At 37.9% G+C, this 16,652-nt stretch overlaps 1 protein-coding gene across 2 annotated transcripts; it reads right to left on the reverse strand.

Moving 5' to 3' along the window:
* Nucleotides 1-12,526: 12,526 nt before the first annotated feature.
* On the reverse strand, nt 12,527-16,644 carry LOC104116210 (pentatricopeptide repeat-containing protein At1g51965, mitochondrial). Of its 2 annotated transcripts, XR_690808.4 has the most exons (3): nt 15,749-16,644; nt 12,915-14,686; nt 12,527-12,792 (listed from the first exon to the last, which is right to left on the reverse strand). XR_690808.4 is itself a non-coding variant. In XM_009627024.4 (2 exons), the coding sequence occupies exons 1-2, from the start codon at nt 16,517-16,519 to the stop codon at nt 13,481-13,483; spliced, it is 1,977 nt and encodes a 658-aa protein (XP_009625319.1). In that variant the 5' UTR covers nt 16,520-16,644; the 3' UTR covers nt 12,527-13,480. The 2 variants fall into 2 exon arrangements, 1 of the variants encoding a protein (XP_009625319.1); XM_009627024.4 differs by having other exon boundaries at nt 12,527-14,686.
* Nucleotides 16,645-16,652: the final 8 nt, after the last annotated feature.

The raw sequence follows: 16,652 nt of genomic DNA on the forward strand, positions 1-16,652 counted from the left end.
AAGATGGAACGAACAGGTTTAAAGTGAATGGGCAAAGGTTGAAACACTACCTTGGAATGATTGAACAAAAAAGGGAGAAAGATGTGACGTACTTGGAAGAGCCTCAATATGTGAGCGAAGTGTAATCCTAAAAGCATGCGTCTTGCCGTGACGTTAAATTAGACGCTTCCTGGGAGGCAACCCATGGTCGTGTTGTAGTCATCATGACATGACGTTAACTAAGGCGCTTATTGGGAGGCAACCCAATTTGTAGCGTAGATTTAGTTTAGTTTTAGTTTTCATTTGATATTGAGGCGGATTAACAAGTGAGTTTTGTGTGGGTTTGTCGTGTTTTTGTAGGTAGTGGAGCTACTTGGAAGATTGATGTGCTCGAGATCCTAAACAAGCTAAAGGGGTGCAAAACAAACAAGAAGACATTGAGCAATCGTGGGGAGAAGTCTCCTCTTAGCGCACCTCATGTCTCCTAGCAGCATCCAAACATTGCCCCGCCCCATGCTAAAAATCCAGTGCCCCAGATGCTGCCTTGCGATGTCTGTCGCGCTAAGCTTAGCGCCCTAGACTTTATGATGCAACCTATATAGCATCATTATTGGCGCGCCTCATGCCGCTTCGTAGCATCCAAACGCTGCCCTCACGCTGCCTCGTGACTTCTAGCTCGCACGCCTCACACGGCCTGGCGCTGTCCAACGCGCTAAGGCCCTATGTAAGTCTCTCGATTTTTTTTCTTTTGTTTTTCCCATTCAACCAAACCCATTAACAAAACAACATTCCCCTCTTAATTAATTACCAGCCCCACAAACATCCCGCTCTTGTAAAACCCAAATGACCCCAGCATCCACAACAAAATGAGAAACAAAATCTTCTAACTAACTCCCAGCCCCCACTGTCCCGTGTTCAAGGAGACACCAAAAATCCCAACGCCTCAAGCCACCACCTTACCTCCAATGCCTCGTTCTCTTTCTCAAGCAACATGTATGATTTTCTCTCTCCTCTATTATCTTTTTTTCCTTGTAATTTCTAGTGTTAGGTGATATGCTCTACAAGGTGCAATTGTGCTAAAAATTTCCAACGCCAAATACCCCTTAGGATATGTTGTGATTGTTGTAACGAGTGTTTCACACTCGATTCCCAAGCCCATTTTGGGAGGATGGAGCAATCCTTCACCCACAAAGAAACTCACACACAAATAATGCATACAATGTGTTCGATAAATTGCCTCATTGGCGATTTTAGTCCCAATGGGAGCCCGAGTCTCCGGGATTGGTTGTTTTGTATTAGAAGTGCATAATTGATATAAAAACCTAAGTGTGGGGTAACTCTACGGAGTCGATGTGGATTGATAAAGTGTGTTTGCAATGACATACGGGCTATGTGTAGTGCCGAAATTTAGATACTAATACACTGAGTAGCCTATGGTTTAAAGTAATTAGCATATCATAGAGCATTTAGTGTGGGGTCACTCCGACCTTATTTTTGTGATAGTTGTTGTTTTCTTGCATTGACAATTGTCATTGTTGACAGGTACGTGCAATATGGTTCGTGCAACAGCTATTTCTGAGGCACCGGCTAAGGCCAAGGCACCACCAAAGGCAAAGGCCACCTCGTCAGGCCCACCGCCAAAGAACAAGAACTGAGTTGAGCCTATGTCTGGTAGTCACAGTGGTAAAGTAAAGCAAGTGTCTTATGCTTCTATTGGGGCACAACCTCAAGAGAGAGCGACTCGTAAGTATGGCATCAAGAGTGTGCCCCCATATGGGAGGGGATGGTACACAAAGTGTTGCCCAAACTCATATCTCCCTGATTTTGCAGTTGATGAGCACAAATTGAAGTCCTGTGACCCTCAGATTTGGGAAAGAATACATGAACTAGGACTGGGTTTTGTATTTAAAAATCCTGGAGAGGCAAACTTTAGCTTAGTGCGCCAATTCTACGCCATATGGAACATTGAGAATACAAAGCAATTGGTGCCTATTCGTGGAAGGCTTATTGATATTTTAGCTAGTGCATTATATAGATTTTTGGATGCCCCTGATGTCCTATGTTGTCTGTTGTGTGACTTTTTTGACCGGCCTGCTTACACAAATATTAGGCACACACTGTGAGGTGTTAATTCGAATGCGGTGTGAACACGGGACAAGATACAGAACACCCGTACTTCTTTGCTGAACGTGAAGTTTATGAAAATTGCTAAAGTGTGGTTGCGCTTGCTGAACACGAGACTACTTTCGTGTGATTATGATTCTGTTGTTGTCCGATAGAGAGTATGTCTAGTGTATTTCTTAATGAAAGGGTGGTCGATGAATGTAGGCCAGTTGATACGTAGCCAGATGGCATAATCTAGAAAGGGCACTCTAACTAGAATATTCTTATGCAATATTTGTGTAGAGAGCAAGTGGATGAGGAGCCCAAGTTTGACATATTGATTCCATCCATATCTCGAGCTACCGACATAGCGGTTATCCGTGGGCCAGATAAGGGAGATGGTACGACATTGACTACAGCGGAGCGTCAGGCTCGCGATGAGAGCATCCTGGCTTATTTGTATAGGATGATGGATTTGCAGTTGAGGATTAGGGGTATGCCTGCTACTTCAGAGGAGAGGACTTAGTTGACTGAGCGGTTCCCGCTCACCATACCTGCACAATGATTAGTTGGTTTATCTGTGGGCTAGGGGTGCCACAGAGGAAAATATCAACACTCTAGAGCATTCGGTACAGGGTGACGAGGAGCAAGTTGATCTAATGATTGATGCCACTGGTAAGGATCTGGGTAATGACGTTGATGATTGGGATGAGGATGACCAAGCCTTATTCGATGAGGGTCATCGTCTCGAGGATTGATCAAGGAGTTCTTATTCACCCTTTCTACTTTAATTATGCATTGGGGACACTGCATTTTTAAGTGTGGGGTGGGTAACTCTCAATGTGCATAGTAGTAATAGATTAATAACCATATTAGCTTCTTCTTCTTTTCTTTTTTTAATTTCTAGCTTATTATTTACTTTTTTGTTAGCTTCTTGTTTTATTATTTTAGGATACTTTAGAATAGTATTGAGTAGTGTAGTAGTTTTTATTTTATATTTTATATTTTATAAAAAGAAAAAGAAAAAGAAAAAAAATTTGACTTTTCCCGATGATGGATCTCCTAGACAGTTTTCTTGAGGGATTTAAGTCTAATAAAAAATACAAAAAAATAGATAATAGAAAAAAAATACAAAAACATATCTTTTATTTTTCTTAGGTAGTAATAATCCCCCGTGGTTTTTTTTCATTCCTTGGTTCTTTTCCGTGAGATGTAACTTGAATCGGGTAATAGTTTTAATTTATTTATTTTTACTTTTATAGTAGTATGTAGGAAATAAAGGAGAAACTGATGTGATTTGCACCCTTTGACTTGTTTGATGGTTGCATATTTAGGTTCTGGCATGCGTTTCACCTTCCCTTAACTTTAAATATATGATGATACCTTGGTAAAAATAAATAGCATGTGGTATAACTCCTATGTCTCGACTACTTGACTTGTGTTCACTTTGTGCTTTATGCTTAATATATCTCTTGGATTTGTGAATACTTGCTTGATTGAGAGTCCGAATGAAATCGTCCTTAGGGAGTCATGTGCCATGTGTGAAGTGAGTTCTTTGCATAGTCCATGTTATTGTATTTTAGTCTAGAACTTGCCTATAATGTGAATTGAATCGAAATCCTAGGTATTGCTTGGTTTGAAAAGTGATGTTAGACTTTCTTTGTTCTTTTTGAGCTTTGTTGCCTATCACAAATAAAATCGTCCCGAGTTACCATTTTTGAGCCTATAAGCTTTTCTTTTGGCACCCGCATTGCAAGCGTATCCCCGTTTATTCTTAATTGAATCATTTTGATCCTTAGACCTCTTAAAGCACTTGAATTGTAAAGAGAGCGCTAGAAAGAAGTAATGAGGAAACTTGGGGTAACTTTTGATTGGAACCAATAGAAGGATGAAATGTGCACTTGTGCTGTAAATAAAAATCCATTAGCGGCAAGGCAAAAATACAAAAAAGGGAATAAATGAATAAATAAAAGTTTCTTATTTTTGCTAGTGGATGTGATCTAAAGCAGTGCATAAAGAAGAAGGAAATATATTCTGGGGTGAGCTATCTTGTGATGATTGAAGTGGATTGAAGGAATTTTGCGCCTAAAGTTGAATACGTGATGTGTTAAAGTGCTTAGGAAGGTTAGCCACTATATCTTAAATATAGTCTACCCGTCCCTTAGCCCACATTACAGCCATAATAAAGTCCTAGTTGATTTCGGATCGAGCGGACCTACATTAGTAGATGTTTACATAATGGGCAAGCCTATGGTACCTTTTGCGTGCATGTGACTTCTTTGAGAAAGTGGATGATTTTTCTTCATATGTATGAGTCCTTAAAATATATTGGATCATGTGATTCAGATGTGTGGACTGCTTACTCTTATTTTTATTGTGAGGGCACATGGTTTCACAAAGGATATGTAACATTATTAGACTTCTCTATTAGATTAAGTATTCAAGCCTCAGGTGCATTGTGACATTGAGTTAGTTTTCAAGGCTAGGATTGTTATAATCATGTTGTTCCTGAGTTGGATGTTTTGAAATTGGGCATGAGTATGGGAAGTGTATTTTGATCGCATATGCTAGAGCTTAATTCTTACTATCAACCATGGTCATAAGTGTAGCGTGCTGTGAATGTGTGGCTTATTGGGTCCTTGAAGAGGAAGTGTTTGGTTGGTTGACTCAAGGGCGAGCAACATTTAAGTGTGGGGTAATGATGTCGTGCTATAATTTCATATATTTTGACGTTATTTACCCTACTTGCTTGTTGTTTGGATGCTAATTTGTGCGACAATTGAGCTTATTTCATGTGTAGGAATGCTTAGACATGAATTGGAGAAAGGTTGCACGAAATAGTACCTTAGAGCTACAAAATGGAGCAATAAAAGAAGACGTGCAAGACATTGAAAATTCATGGCCATAGACAGTGCAAGGCCTTGTCCAGAGCACTATCATTGGCGCCCCTAACGGTGCCTCGTGCAGAAATATTGGTGCCTTTGACAGTGCCTCACGTCGACGCTGCTATCCGAGCCAATTTTATTTTCTCACTATTTGTGGACATGTATACTTCAACCTCAACCCTATAAATACCTCGTAAAGTTAGTTTTTGAATGGTTAGACATCATTAGAGAGGCAAGATGCTACATAGCACTTTGGAAGCACGAATCACTTGAGTTTTTCTCTCCGCTTTTCTTTAATTTGTGGTTCAATGCTTTTAGATATTACTATGATTATTTACACAGTTATGAGTAGCAAAACCCGTCATCTAGGGTTGTGGAACCAATTGTTGGGTAAAGTCTTGATTGCATTTTGATATAATTGAGCCGTTTTTAGGCTTTAATTATTCAACAATGTGTTTCTTGTGGTTAATTGAAGGGCCCTTGATTATCATGTCTAGTTATCTTGTGTTGCTTGAGAGAGAACACTTGATTATATTGTTGTTGAACAACGCCACTTTTGAGAAAGTTAAGAGTTTAATTACTTGAATTTAAAAGCGGGATTAAAGATAATGAAGCTTTGGCACGATATTTATGAGTTATACGAATTGTCAGCTAGAGTAGTTCGAGAGAATACTTCTAGTAAATTATCGTAATTGATCGAGAGATAATTTGTTACACTCTATGTTTTCGTACGTGAAATGTTACATATCGCAATTTCATACATTAAAGTTTCGTCGTAAGTTAATCGACATAAGTTTGGGAATGAGATTATTTTGAGATTATAAGCATTTTGCTATTTCAAAATAAGTGATTAGTAAATTCGTGAAGGTGAGAGGGTAAACAAATCAAAGAAAATGCGTTTCGTCGAGGTTTGACAATTTGGGGTAAAATACGGTCCAAACTATAATACCCCATATTTATGGACTTGTGCCATACAAGATACCACATGACCATGATAGTAAGGTGTATAATGTATGTTAAAAGTGAGTAGTATTTTAAGTAATTTGAGATAATTCTTAATTATGTGGATAATTGATTAATTATTGAGTAATGGAATATTACCTAGTTAATTAAGGATTAGTGAATAATTAATTAAGGTGTTGGATAAGGCCTAAAGGCCCCCAAACGTGGCAACAATATATGTTCCATTTGGTGACTTTTAAGTCAAATTACAAGGTGGCATTTGGAGAATTTTTTGTGGCCAACTCATTACCTTAGTGGGGCCCACACCCACTAAGGTAAAAGACATCTCAAAAATCCAAAGAAAGACATATCAATTCTTCATAGCAAGATATAGTGCTTCAGCAAATTCGCACAAGTGATGGAACGTGATTTTTGCTTCAACAAGAATTTATCCGAAGTTATACTACGAGGCTTCTTAGAAACAATAACGGAATTTTGCGATTCTAAGAGAGTACGGTACAATCTTTCTCAAGAATATCACATGAATTTTCCTATACTTCGATCTGCCGTTACATGTTATCGCAATTGACGTGTGTTAGAAGGATTGTCAAGAGAATCAGTTCAGGTATGTTAAGGCTAAACCCTTCCTTCATTTTGGCATGATCTCGTAATTACATGTGTTTGATAACGAGGCATAAAGAGAAGTTCATACTCCCGAATTTATATACATTATTATAGTCTCATAAATTACAGTATTCTCTTTATCGGTACTTCATATTTAATTGAGTATTATCTTCTTCCAGTCAAGAGAGCAGAGAGCCTATATATACAGTATTACAGTATTTTTATTACCATCGAGCTATAATCGATGGGCAGGCCCATATTGGGCAACCTTCGATCAGATGGTAAGTTATATACCGAGCCTACTGTGCCGAGCGCCTATGAGCGAGCCCAGTTGGCCGAGATACAAAGCCTAGTATGGGCGAGCGCCTATGAGCGAGCCTACTACGGCAGAGCAGTTGTATATATACCGAGCCTTATAGGGCCTGACAGTTATTTTACTTACTATATTGAGAGAGTTGAGTCAGTATCAGCAGGTAAGCATATCTTCAGGTTATCTTTGACTCCCGGTTACTTTCAGTTATTATATTATCAATTCAGTTTTAGCTTTCAGTTATTATGTTGCCTTACATACTCGGTACTGTATTTCATACTGACGTCCCTTTCTCTGGGGACGCTGCATTTCATGCGTGCAGGTTCATACAGACAGGCGGGTAGACCTCCTCAGTAGGTGTTGCCCGAGTTCAGCTTTATCGGTAAGCTTAACGTCCTTCGGAGTTGCTGGGTCTAGGAATTTTGTGTACATCTTGTGTATATATGTATATAGGTTATGTGTAGGTCGGGGCCCTGTTCCGATCACGGTACATCTATCAGTAGAGGCTTGTAGACATATCTTGCTAGTTAGTGCAGTATGTTGGGCTTGTAGGCCTTGTATGTATATTTTGTTGGTTTGTCAGTTGTAGTAGTTATGACGGCCTTGCCGTCCCAACTTTATATTGATGTTTAGTCAGCTTTGGTATCCATTCAGTTTTATACTTTGCTTCGCAAATTATCTTGCAATGTGGCCCATGGCCAAAGTATGACATTATATGTTCAGATTCCCTTAGTCGCAAGTTGGTACGCAATGATAGGTGAGGCACCAGGTGCCGGTCTCGCCCCCTAGGTTTGGGGCGTGACATAATTGCGGTAAACAAGAACTCATCATCTTTAGAGAGAATTGCGGCAAGATTATAGCTAACGTGTCAGGAATTAATCTTGCAATTGGGGAAATCATAAACCCTAGATCTTTTTATCCTTGATTTAACATCATTCTTACTAGTTGATCATTGTTATTGTCATTTCTTCTAAGTTAATTTTGTTAATTCGCAAATCAAATCTTGAACTCTAAAGGTTGTCTGAGCTTATCTTTAGTGATACTGAAAAGTTGTAGCAAATAGGTTAGTTCCCTGTGAGATTCGATTCCGGACTCTTAAACCGGATTATTTTTGCAGTACCCGCTTAGTCCTTTTTATAAGGCATAGTTGGGCGTGATCATTAACATAGTAAACAAATTTGTCAGTAACACAACATTGGGACCCCTAAATTAAAAATGCCACGTAATTAACCTCACCACCCCCAATACCTTTTATCCCCTTCGAATTCTTCTTCAACCAGCAGTTTCACCACTCAAAAGACTCAATTTTTCACCACTAAAAAGAGCTTCAAAACCAGAATTTACTCAATAATTTTATGCCTCAACAGTATATTCAAGTAACTTAGAATGAACTTCAACACCTGCTGTAGAACATGACAAGCCTATTGGATATTCTTCAAACTTTTCGAAACCCTTTAATGGTGATTTTAGTCTCCTTTCAAATGCATCTCCCAAATCGGTAAGTAAATCTAAAATAAAGTACAACAAATGATTTTTTTCAAATGATTCTAACAATGATTAACCTCCAAATTTCATTTCTCAGATTTCGAAATTTGAGATCCGAAATTCTTGCGCAAATCCATCAGCAATATAAAGATATGGCCTTTCCAAATTTCAACAAACACATGATGAGAATGAAAATGAAAAAGAAGGTGATTTAGAGAGTTTGGATAAAGCGTACAGTCGCTGATGACCTCCAGCGAAGATGCCGATGAAGATGAAGAAATCAGCAAGCCTCAAATCGCCAACAAACCCAGCTAACAATTTCGCTCAAACTTCAATGAATCTCAATACTTTTATGTTCTCAAGCTTTCTTTACAAATTCTTCAATGGTGTCGTCACAGTAATCAAGCAAGATATGAAGAAAAGAAATATTTTATATGACATAAAGTGGGTGTTGAGTAAAACTAAGGTAGTGATACTTTGGTGGCTTTTAATCTTATCGACAATTTTTGTCTGTGTGAGTTAGTTAATTTGAATTTCTTGCTGGAATTGGGGAAAAAGCAGGCAGGTGACGGTGGACGATAGAGATGGGGTAAAAATTCCAAATGAGAATGTTTTTTAAATTTTTTTTTTTTGATTTTGTAAATCTATGCAATAAATAAGATATTGTAAAAAATGGTGACATGGACTCCAACTTCCATTTTATTTAGAGGTGGGCGTCTCGGTTCGGTCAGTTATTATGAAAGTAAAGTTCGGTTTATCAGTTTTTGGTTTTATAATATTAATAACCAAATCAAACCAAAGTATTTACGGTTCGGTGCGATTTTTTTAAAGTTCGGTTCGGTTATTTCCGATTTATTTTTTGGGTTATTAACGGTTCAAGATTTTTATATCTTGGATTTACTTCCAGTGGTCATAAAATGCGAGAAACTTTGTTCTAAATCAAGTCTGGCTAATATGGTTTGGACGCATTAATGCGGATTGAGTGATTTCAGCTACTCTAATCTAGAGAATCTTGGAATAAACAAACACAAATCTAGTTGTACTTGAACAAAGTTCTATTGTTAATTATTGGATTCAGTTCCTTTTAGAGCAACCCACTACTACTGTTTCTAGTAGCAATATGAACAAAATAACAATTAACAAAATAACAATTAATCTACTAGCAGGATTTCACATCCAAACAGAACACAACAGCTACCAAAATTGCTCAGAGATCAATGAAACTTCAAAATAACTTAGCAGAAAATTACAGAAAGTCAAGTCCATGTACCTATTTAACAAAATAACGTAGCATAGAAAGAGATCAATAGAAGAAAGTTACATGCTGACTTTCACTTAGCGGAATAATCAACACAAGAAATTTTCACCAAAATCGAATGAGCTAGGAACATAGAAAAGGAACTCAGAACTTAGAAGAAGTCGCAATAATCTGAGGAAGAAGGATGAGCGACGAGCTGAGGAATAACGCGTCACAGTCGAGCTGAGGAAGAAGGCAGCAGTCGCACAGAGCTGAGGAAGAAGGCAGCAGTCGCACAGAGGAACCCTAAATCTAATTTTTGATTTAGATTTGGGAAATGAGAATGTATCTGTAAGACTAAGTCTTAGGTAATTAGGTTTGGGTAAATTGGGTGGGCTTCAAATGGGTATTGGACTATTGGGCTTAGCCTTCAGATGGATAATAAGTTTTGGACTCTCAAAAGAACCCATATGTTCAAACGTATTTTTCTCAACTAATACCCAAAATTTCGATTTTTCGGTTTAACCGAAAACCGAAACACCAAAACCGTAAACCGCACCGAAAAATTGAAATTTAATAATTTAAAAATCGTGCACCGACCGAATAACCGATTAAACCGAAATCGAAAAATCGAAATTCACGATTCGGCCGGTTTTTTCGGTTCGGCCGTTATTATGCCCACTCCTAATTTTATTTGCGGAGTGTGGTGCCACAATGGACATCCGTTAGGGTTAGGGGCAAATTTGTTTAATATGTTAATGGCGGGATTAAATTTGAACGGAAAGTATAACGGATGATAGATGTGAACTATTTAAGATAGTACATGGATATATTCGGCACTTTTTCCGTTAAATATACTACCAAGTATCAATCAATTGAGCACGATTTTTATGGTTTTTGCTTTTCCATTTTTTGATAACTGAATTCCGTAACACCAATCTCACGAATCAAATCTCATGGAACTGCTTGAGGTGTATGTAAGTTGGCTCGAATATTATGATTATAAAAATAAAAAATACAAATAAAAAAGGAACTCCAAACAGAGGAAAATTTAGAGGATTGTTTATGGATTTTTCGTGAATCCAGTAATTTATACCTAGACTTTTTATATATATAGAAAATTCACTAAATATTTATAAATATCTAACTCAACCATCATTGTAATATTAACTTGGGTTACTGTGAAAACTGATAGTTTTCACAAACCTCAAATTCTAAATGTCCTCTTATTTTAATGCCAAAGGAGACAACAATTATGGTAGAATTTTGCTTTCTCACGTCATGAAACGCAACTAAGACCCTTTTTTCCTTTTCCCTTTTTGTGTACAATAACTGAGATCATTCTCTAGGATATGAAGAACAGATAATAAGTGACTATTTCAGGGTTTTACTCTAACTGAGATGCCAAACTTGTAACCATTTTACTTTCTTGGAAGTAGTAAGCTAGAACAAAATAAAACAAGATCCAATTATTTTTTAAATTTTTAGGCCACTCTTTAAATTATGTCCCGATTAATCAAGTGGGCTAAAATATTCTTTTAAAACCAATTTAGCCCACTAGACTAACAAGAGATAAGATTTAAATGGTGACTGAAAAAAGGCAAAAGAAAGCAGACCTACATCGATTGATAATTTTAATAATATTAGATTAGATGCACCAAGCTGTTAAAGATCTTTGATTATCAGTTTTATCTGAGACGACAGAACTGGACCAGTGGACCGGACCACCCCCTTTACTTCATGTTTTCATTTTGGGCAACAAAGGAACTGGTCCTCCACAACGAGCAATCGGTTAACCTCAGATAACTACTTATCCATATTTTATCCTCACATTTATTGCATTTTATTAGAAAATGATGACCATAATTTGCCTGATTTTTGCTTTTCCATTTATCATCAAATAGATTACAATACTATCCTTCAGCTTTGTCCTTTTGATTAGATTCCTTAATTGTCCTATTATCAAGTCCGGGGAGGCAGCAAAAGTTAGCCCATAGGTTAAAGAGGTTGCCAAGATCATATAAAAAGATGAACAGGAGCACCAATATTGAACTAAACAAGATTTTGGATCTGACTCTAATATCCTACTATTAAAAGATGAATATTGAGACTAACTCAACTCGAAAAACTAGCTCATAAAGTAGAGATTCCTTAAGACAATATAAGAACAAACAACCCATTCCTCAACTAATGTGGGACTTAAACAGCTACTCCAGCTGATATAGCAAAACTTGTAATGTTTTCGTTTATTTCCTGAAAGTAAGCTCGTAGCGTAAAACAAGATTTGTAACATTGGAGCTTAACTCCGCTCGAATGATTTCGATAAGATACAAAGGTGCAGCATTATTGCCAGTTAGAAAGATAAAAGATTAAAAAAACTATTATAATCTATTTCACAATCCAGGAGACTTTTAAGTGAGAAAGAGACGGACAAGCTAAATAACAGCAGGGCAGCCCCATCGGCTTTGCCTAAAGCCAAAGTTAAAAAGAAATGTCAATCAATCATAAAGACAAAATTTCCATAAAGTATACAGTCTGGAGAGAAAACTCTCACTTATTTCACTAACTCACAAGCCTTTTAACGAGGGAGCGACAAGCTAAAACATAGCGCACCTAAAGACAAAGTTAAAAGAAAATCAATCACAAGAACAAAATTTCCATACAGACAGTTTATTCTTCAAGGAGGCAAGCATGTTCTGTAATCATAGTGATAAACGGGTTCTATAACTAAATCTAAAATTTGAATTTTTTTTTTGGCAAGAAGCATTATTCTAAAATTTGCAATGACAAGTCATGGAAAGTGATAGATGCATAAGCATGGTAATTGCGCTTACTTTCAAGAGAATTATTGCTGATAAAACAACCGTTTTCATTAACCTTTAAGAGGAAACAATCAGGGTTGAGTATAGACATTTGAGGGAAGGTTCCCAATTGAAGAAATTAGTGTTTCTTATAGACAGATTGGCAGCAAAAGGTTAGAGTCAGGTTCACTTGAATTCCATTCTGGGAACTTCAAATTATGAAAACAATTTGAAGGAAGTTAATCCATTTCCAAACCACTATTAATTTCGGTCGCTATAATATTACAAATAAATGCAGTAAGAGCAGCACTACAAACTAATACTAGTATCACTTATCTGGAATCTGGACAAGAATACAATTCAGGATCTGTTGTCAAACACCAGGCATCCAAAGTCCATGCAGTATATTCATGCGGAAGAATTTTCCTAGCATCCAAAGTATGAATACAGACATCAACAAAACATCGAAGACAGTTAAAATAGATGATTTCCAGAAACTGTGTTAGTTGCTAGAAATAAGCAGCTTTGCACTTGCCCCAGCTTCTTACCATCTTCTATTCACTTTTCACCCAAACATGGTAAGACGGGTGATCAGCTCAGTTAAATAGTTTTCCACAAAAGGGTCCCAGTTGTACTAGAAATAAGCAGCTTCGTTCTTGGCCCAACTTCTTACTGTCTTCTATTCACTTTTCACCCAAACTCTGTCAACACAGATGGTTAGTACAATATCATGCTTCCACACTCCAATCTCTAAAGCAAGGCATCTATATATTTCATCTAGAGTGGTTACCACAGCCAAATAGAATTTTGAACATTAAAGTAACTGTGGAAGTAACCATTCACCGAGGTGTATTTTGTAAATATGCACCAATAAACAGACTAAAAGATCAGATTTGGAACTACTTCCACATAAAAAGGATTCATGTCTTCAACAGCTGATCGGTCTTCAAGGCAGCAGCTTAATTCATAATCATCAGAGTTATAAATGCCAACTTGTCCTCGATTTAAATTCAATTTAATGTCGCTTTAGCACCATGCTTTGGTCTAGGAGATAGCACAAGTAAATCCTTAAAGCGTACAACCATGAGCAGCTTAATCCCATCCCTGTTTCCTATCACCTTAATGGGCTAACCACCCAACCGGTGATTGGATGTTGTCTGCGAACTCTAGTTGTTCTATGTGAACCACTTTGTAAACGTTCAAGGATGGTATATGTGATTGAATCAGCTGTCAAACCCTGTTCTTTCAATTTTGCATATAAACTAACAGCTTCTGAAGTTCTCCCACTTCTCTCCAGACAGTCAAGTAGGATATTGTATGTCACTATGTTAGGATAACAACCAGCTGCAAGCATTTCATCAAAGAGGCGATATGCCATCTCAACTTTTTCTGTCTTCCCAAAGCATTCAATGAGAGTACTATATGTTACAACATCAGGATTCAAGCCCTTTTCCTGCATCTCAATGAATTTCACGTGCGCTTCATCAATGTCACCATTCTTCCCCAGACAATTTATTAAGGAGTTATAGGAGACAATATCAGGTTTACAATTGCTATTCTCAAGTTCTTCAAAAATCTTGAGAGCTTCCTCAACCTGTCCTGCTCTACCAAAGCTAGAGATCAAAATGTTATAAGTAAATATGTCTGGTGAAGGGCCATCCAGTTTCATCTTCTCATAGAGATCATGAAGATGAGAAATCTGCTTTACTTTCCCAAGAGCAGAGAACACAGTATTATACATGAAGGTATCTGTTTTTACTCCCTTTTCATTCATCTTATTCAGCAAGTCAATAGCCTCAGTTACTTTCTTACTGTTGCATAAGCTCTCTAACATGGATAAGAAAGCATCACGATCTCCTCCATCATGGAAGCTCCACATATTGCAAAACAGCCTGTGAGCTTCGTTTGCATGGCCTAGTTTACTCAATGTTCTAACAAGATATGCATATATTGGTTTATTCATGTATCTCTTAGATATTTCCACAACTTCATCAAGTCTTCCAAGTTGCCCTTCTGCAGCCAATACATTTAAAATAATACTGTAGGTAAATTCATTTGGACGGCAACTATTCTCCACCATCTTAGAGAAGACAAAGATAGTCTTATCAACCATTCGGCCTTTGGCAAGAGCTTCGATCATAGTATTATAAGCCATTAAATTCGGTGATATGCCCTTTGACAGCATTTCCTGAAAAAAAGACAGTGATTCGCCGGGCTTCCCTAATTTCCCGGTCATTCTGATCAGAATGGTATATGTATATTCATCTGGTTCGCAGTGCCACATCTTCATGTCCTCAAAAACCTTGTAGCCCTGATCAACCTGGCAAAGCGCTGCACATTAGAATCATTAGACAAGCAGAACCATATTCATCATATATTTCAATACACACTCATGGAGTGGAGTCAAAACAGCTCTGTAGCATAATGCATGTATACTGTTTATTAAGTATTTTAATCTTAGAGACAATAAATACACTAGCAAACTCAATATCAAGACATCTGACCATACTTGTATTATTCTCATACCAAGAAATAATGATAGCACCTGTGACTAGAACTCTTCCTATCCGCTTCAACAATAATCTTAATTGAATGACTGCACCTTGCAAAACTCAAAAGTCGAAATAAGCGTAAAACACCTTTTTTAATATCGGTGGTGTTGAGCCAATGTGTGCACCTCGACTAATTCACCAGGTACTTGCTTATCTCCCACTACTACGATACTGACAAACACTATACACCAAGGTTTAAAATACTGAAAAGATTCACCTAGTGTCACCTTCGTCGGAGATCAAACTTCCGTACGCAAAGTTGTTACTCCAGATTCTCGACTACTAAGCCAAGACACACTATACACCAAGGTTTAGAATACTGAAAAGATTCACCTAGCGTCACCTTCGTCGGGGATCAAATTTCCGTACGCAAAGTTATTACTCCAGTTTCTCGACTACTAAGCCACCCATTTAGAGGTAAAGGTGATGATGCACTTCATTTGCATTTCCTATTTTTAATAACTAAGACAGCTCATTTCCATTGAATTTGGTGTACCTAGCTGCACCACTAATTTGAAACCTAGATATAGAAATTAAACTCGATTCAATCTCATAAAAAACTACAATAATAGAAATTAGATACAACAACCGAATGAAGTGGTCCAATTTGGAGTGAAGGCAATCTGGTTTCGTTGATATCTAGACTTCAAAATATTTCATAAAAGGCGCCATCTTTGTTCCACAAAGACAGTAAGGTTTACCATGTGAAAAAAAAAAAAGTAATTCATTAATCTCAATTTCACAATTGAAAGACAGACTACAAATATCTTTTACACTATAATTTTTCTTCCCAAAAAGAATACTTTAGTTAATAATGCCAAAGATCAAACCTTTTGGTCCCTAGCAAGAGCATCAAGAAGCATGTTGTACGCAAATATATCCAATCTATAGCCACGCCTCCTCATTTCTTGGTAAACTTCTAAAGCCTTATCCGAATTGCTCAATCTAATATAAGCTTGTAACATACACTTGTAACTGTAGCAATTCAACCTCAAATCCCATTTTTGAACCAACCCCAAACACTTCGTCAGCTCATTAAGCCCATTCCCTTGTTGGCCGTCTCCGAATATTCCAATTAGAAGATTAACGGTGGAGATGTTTCCACTTATACCAGACCGTTCCATTTCATCGATAATTTCGCGGACGCAATCGAGCCGGTTCGGTAGAGAAGACTTGGAGAGGATGAGAAGGATGCGATTGTAAGTGAAACAGTCATGGCGAAACTTAGGGATTTCGGAGGGGCAAAATCGGAAGAAACGAAGAGCTAAGGTTGGGGATTTGAGGTTTTTGAGGATTTCGGAAGCTTCGGAGGGAGTTAGAGTTAAGGTTAATGTGTCCAAGTAGTCGGATAGGTCAAGGAATGGATCGGATGAAGCGGAAGGAGGTGATTTTAGAATTTGGGAGATTTTACAGATTAGGTCACGGCGGGGGAGAGCATAGCCTCTGGAGTCTGCTTGGAGGGTTGGAGCATCGACTTCGACGGCAAAGGAACGACCATCTTCTGCTTCGACTACCACTCTGCCGCTGTATTTGGTGCCGAAGCATCGGAACTGCTGCCGGAATGTCTGCCGGAGCCGGTAGCAGGGATGCCGGAGCTTCATGGACTTTGTTATGTTCAATTGGACACAGACGGAGTGACACCATGGGAGCTCATTCAACTACCTCGACAGGCCCTCTTACTTAGCGGCCCATTGGGCCAAAGCCTTTCAATTGACGTATGTTATATTCCAATTT

This window comes from Nicotiana tomentosiformis, chromosome 3 (assembly GCF_000390325.3).
Source record: "Nicotiana tomentosiformis chromosome 3, ASM39032v3, whole genome shotgun sequence".
Taxonomy (NCBI): Eukaryota; Viridiplantae; Streptophyta; class Magnoliopsida; order Solanales; family Solanaceae; genus Nicotiana; species Nicotiana tomentosiformis.

What these genes read in the sequence shown, in the direction of transcription:
- LOC104116210 (XM_009627024.4), bottom strand. Translation starts at nt 16,519, where the DNA reads ATGAAGCTCCGGCATCCCTGCTACCGGCTCCGGCAGACATTCCGGCAG. An exon ending in CTCTTGCTAGGGACCAAAAG is followed by an intron (nt 14,687 to 15,748) that starts GTTTGATCTTTG and finishes GCGCTTTGCCAG; the next exon opens with GTTGATCAGGGCTACAAGGT.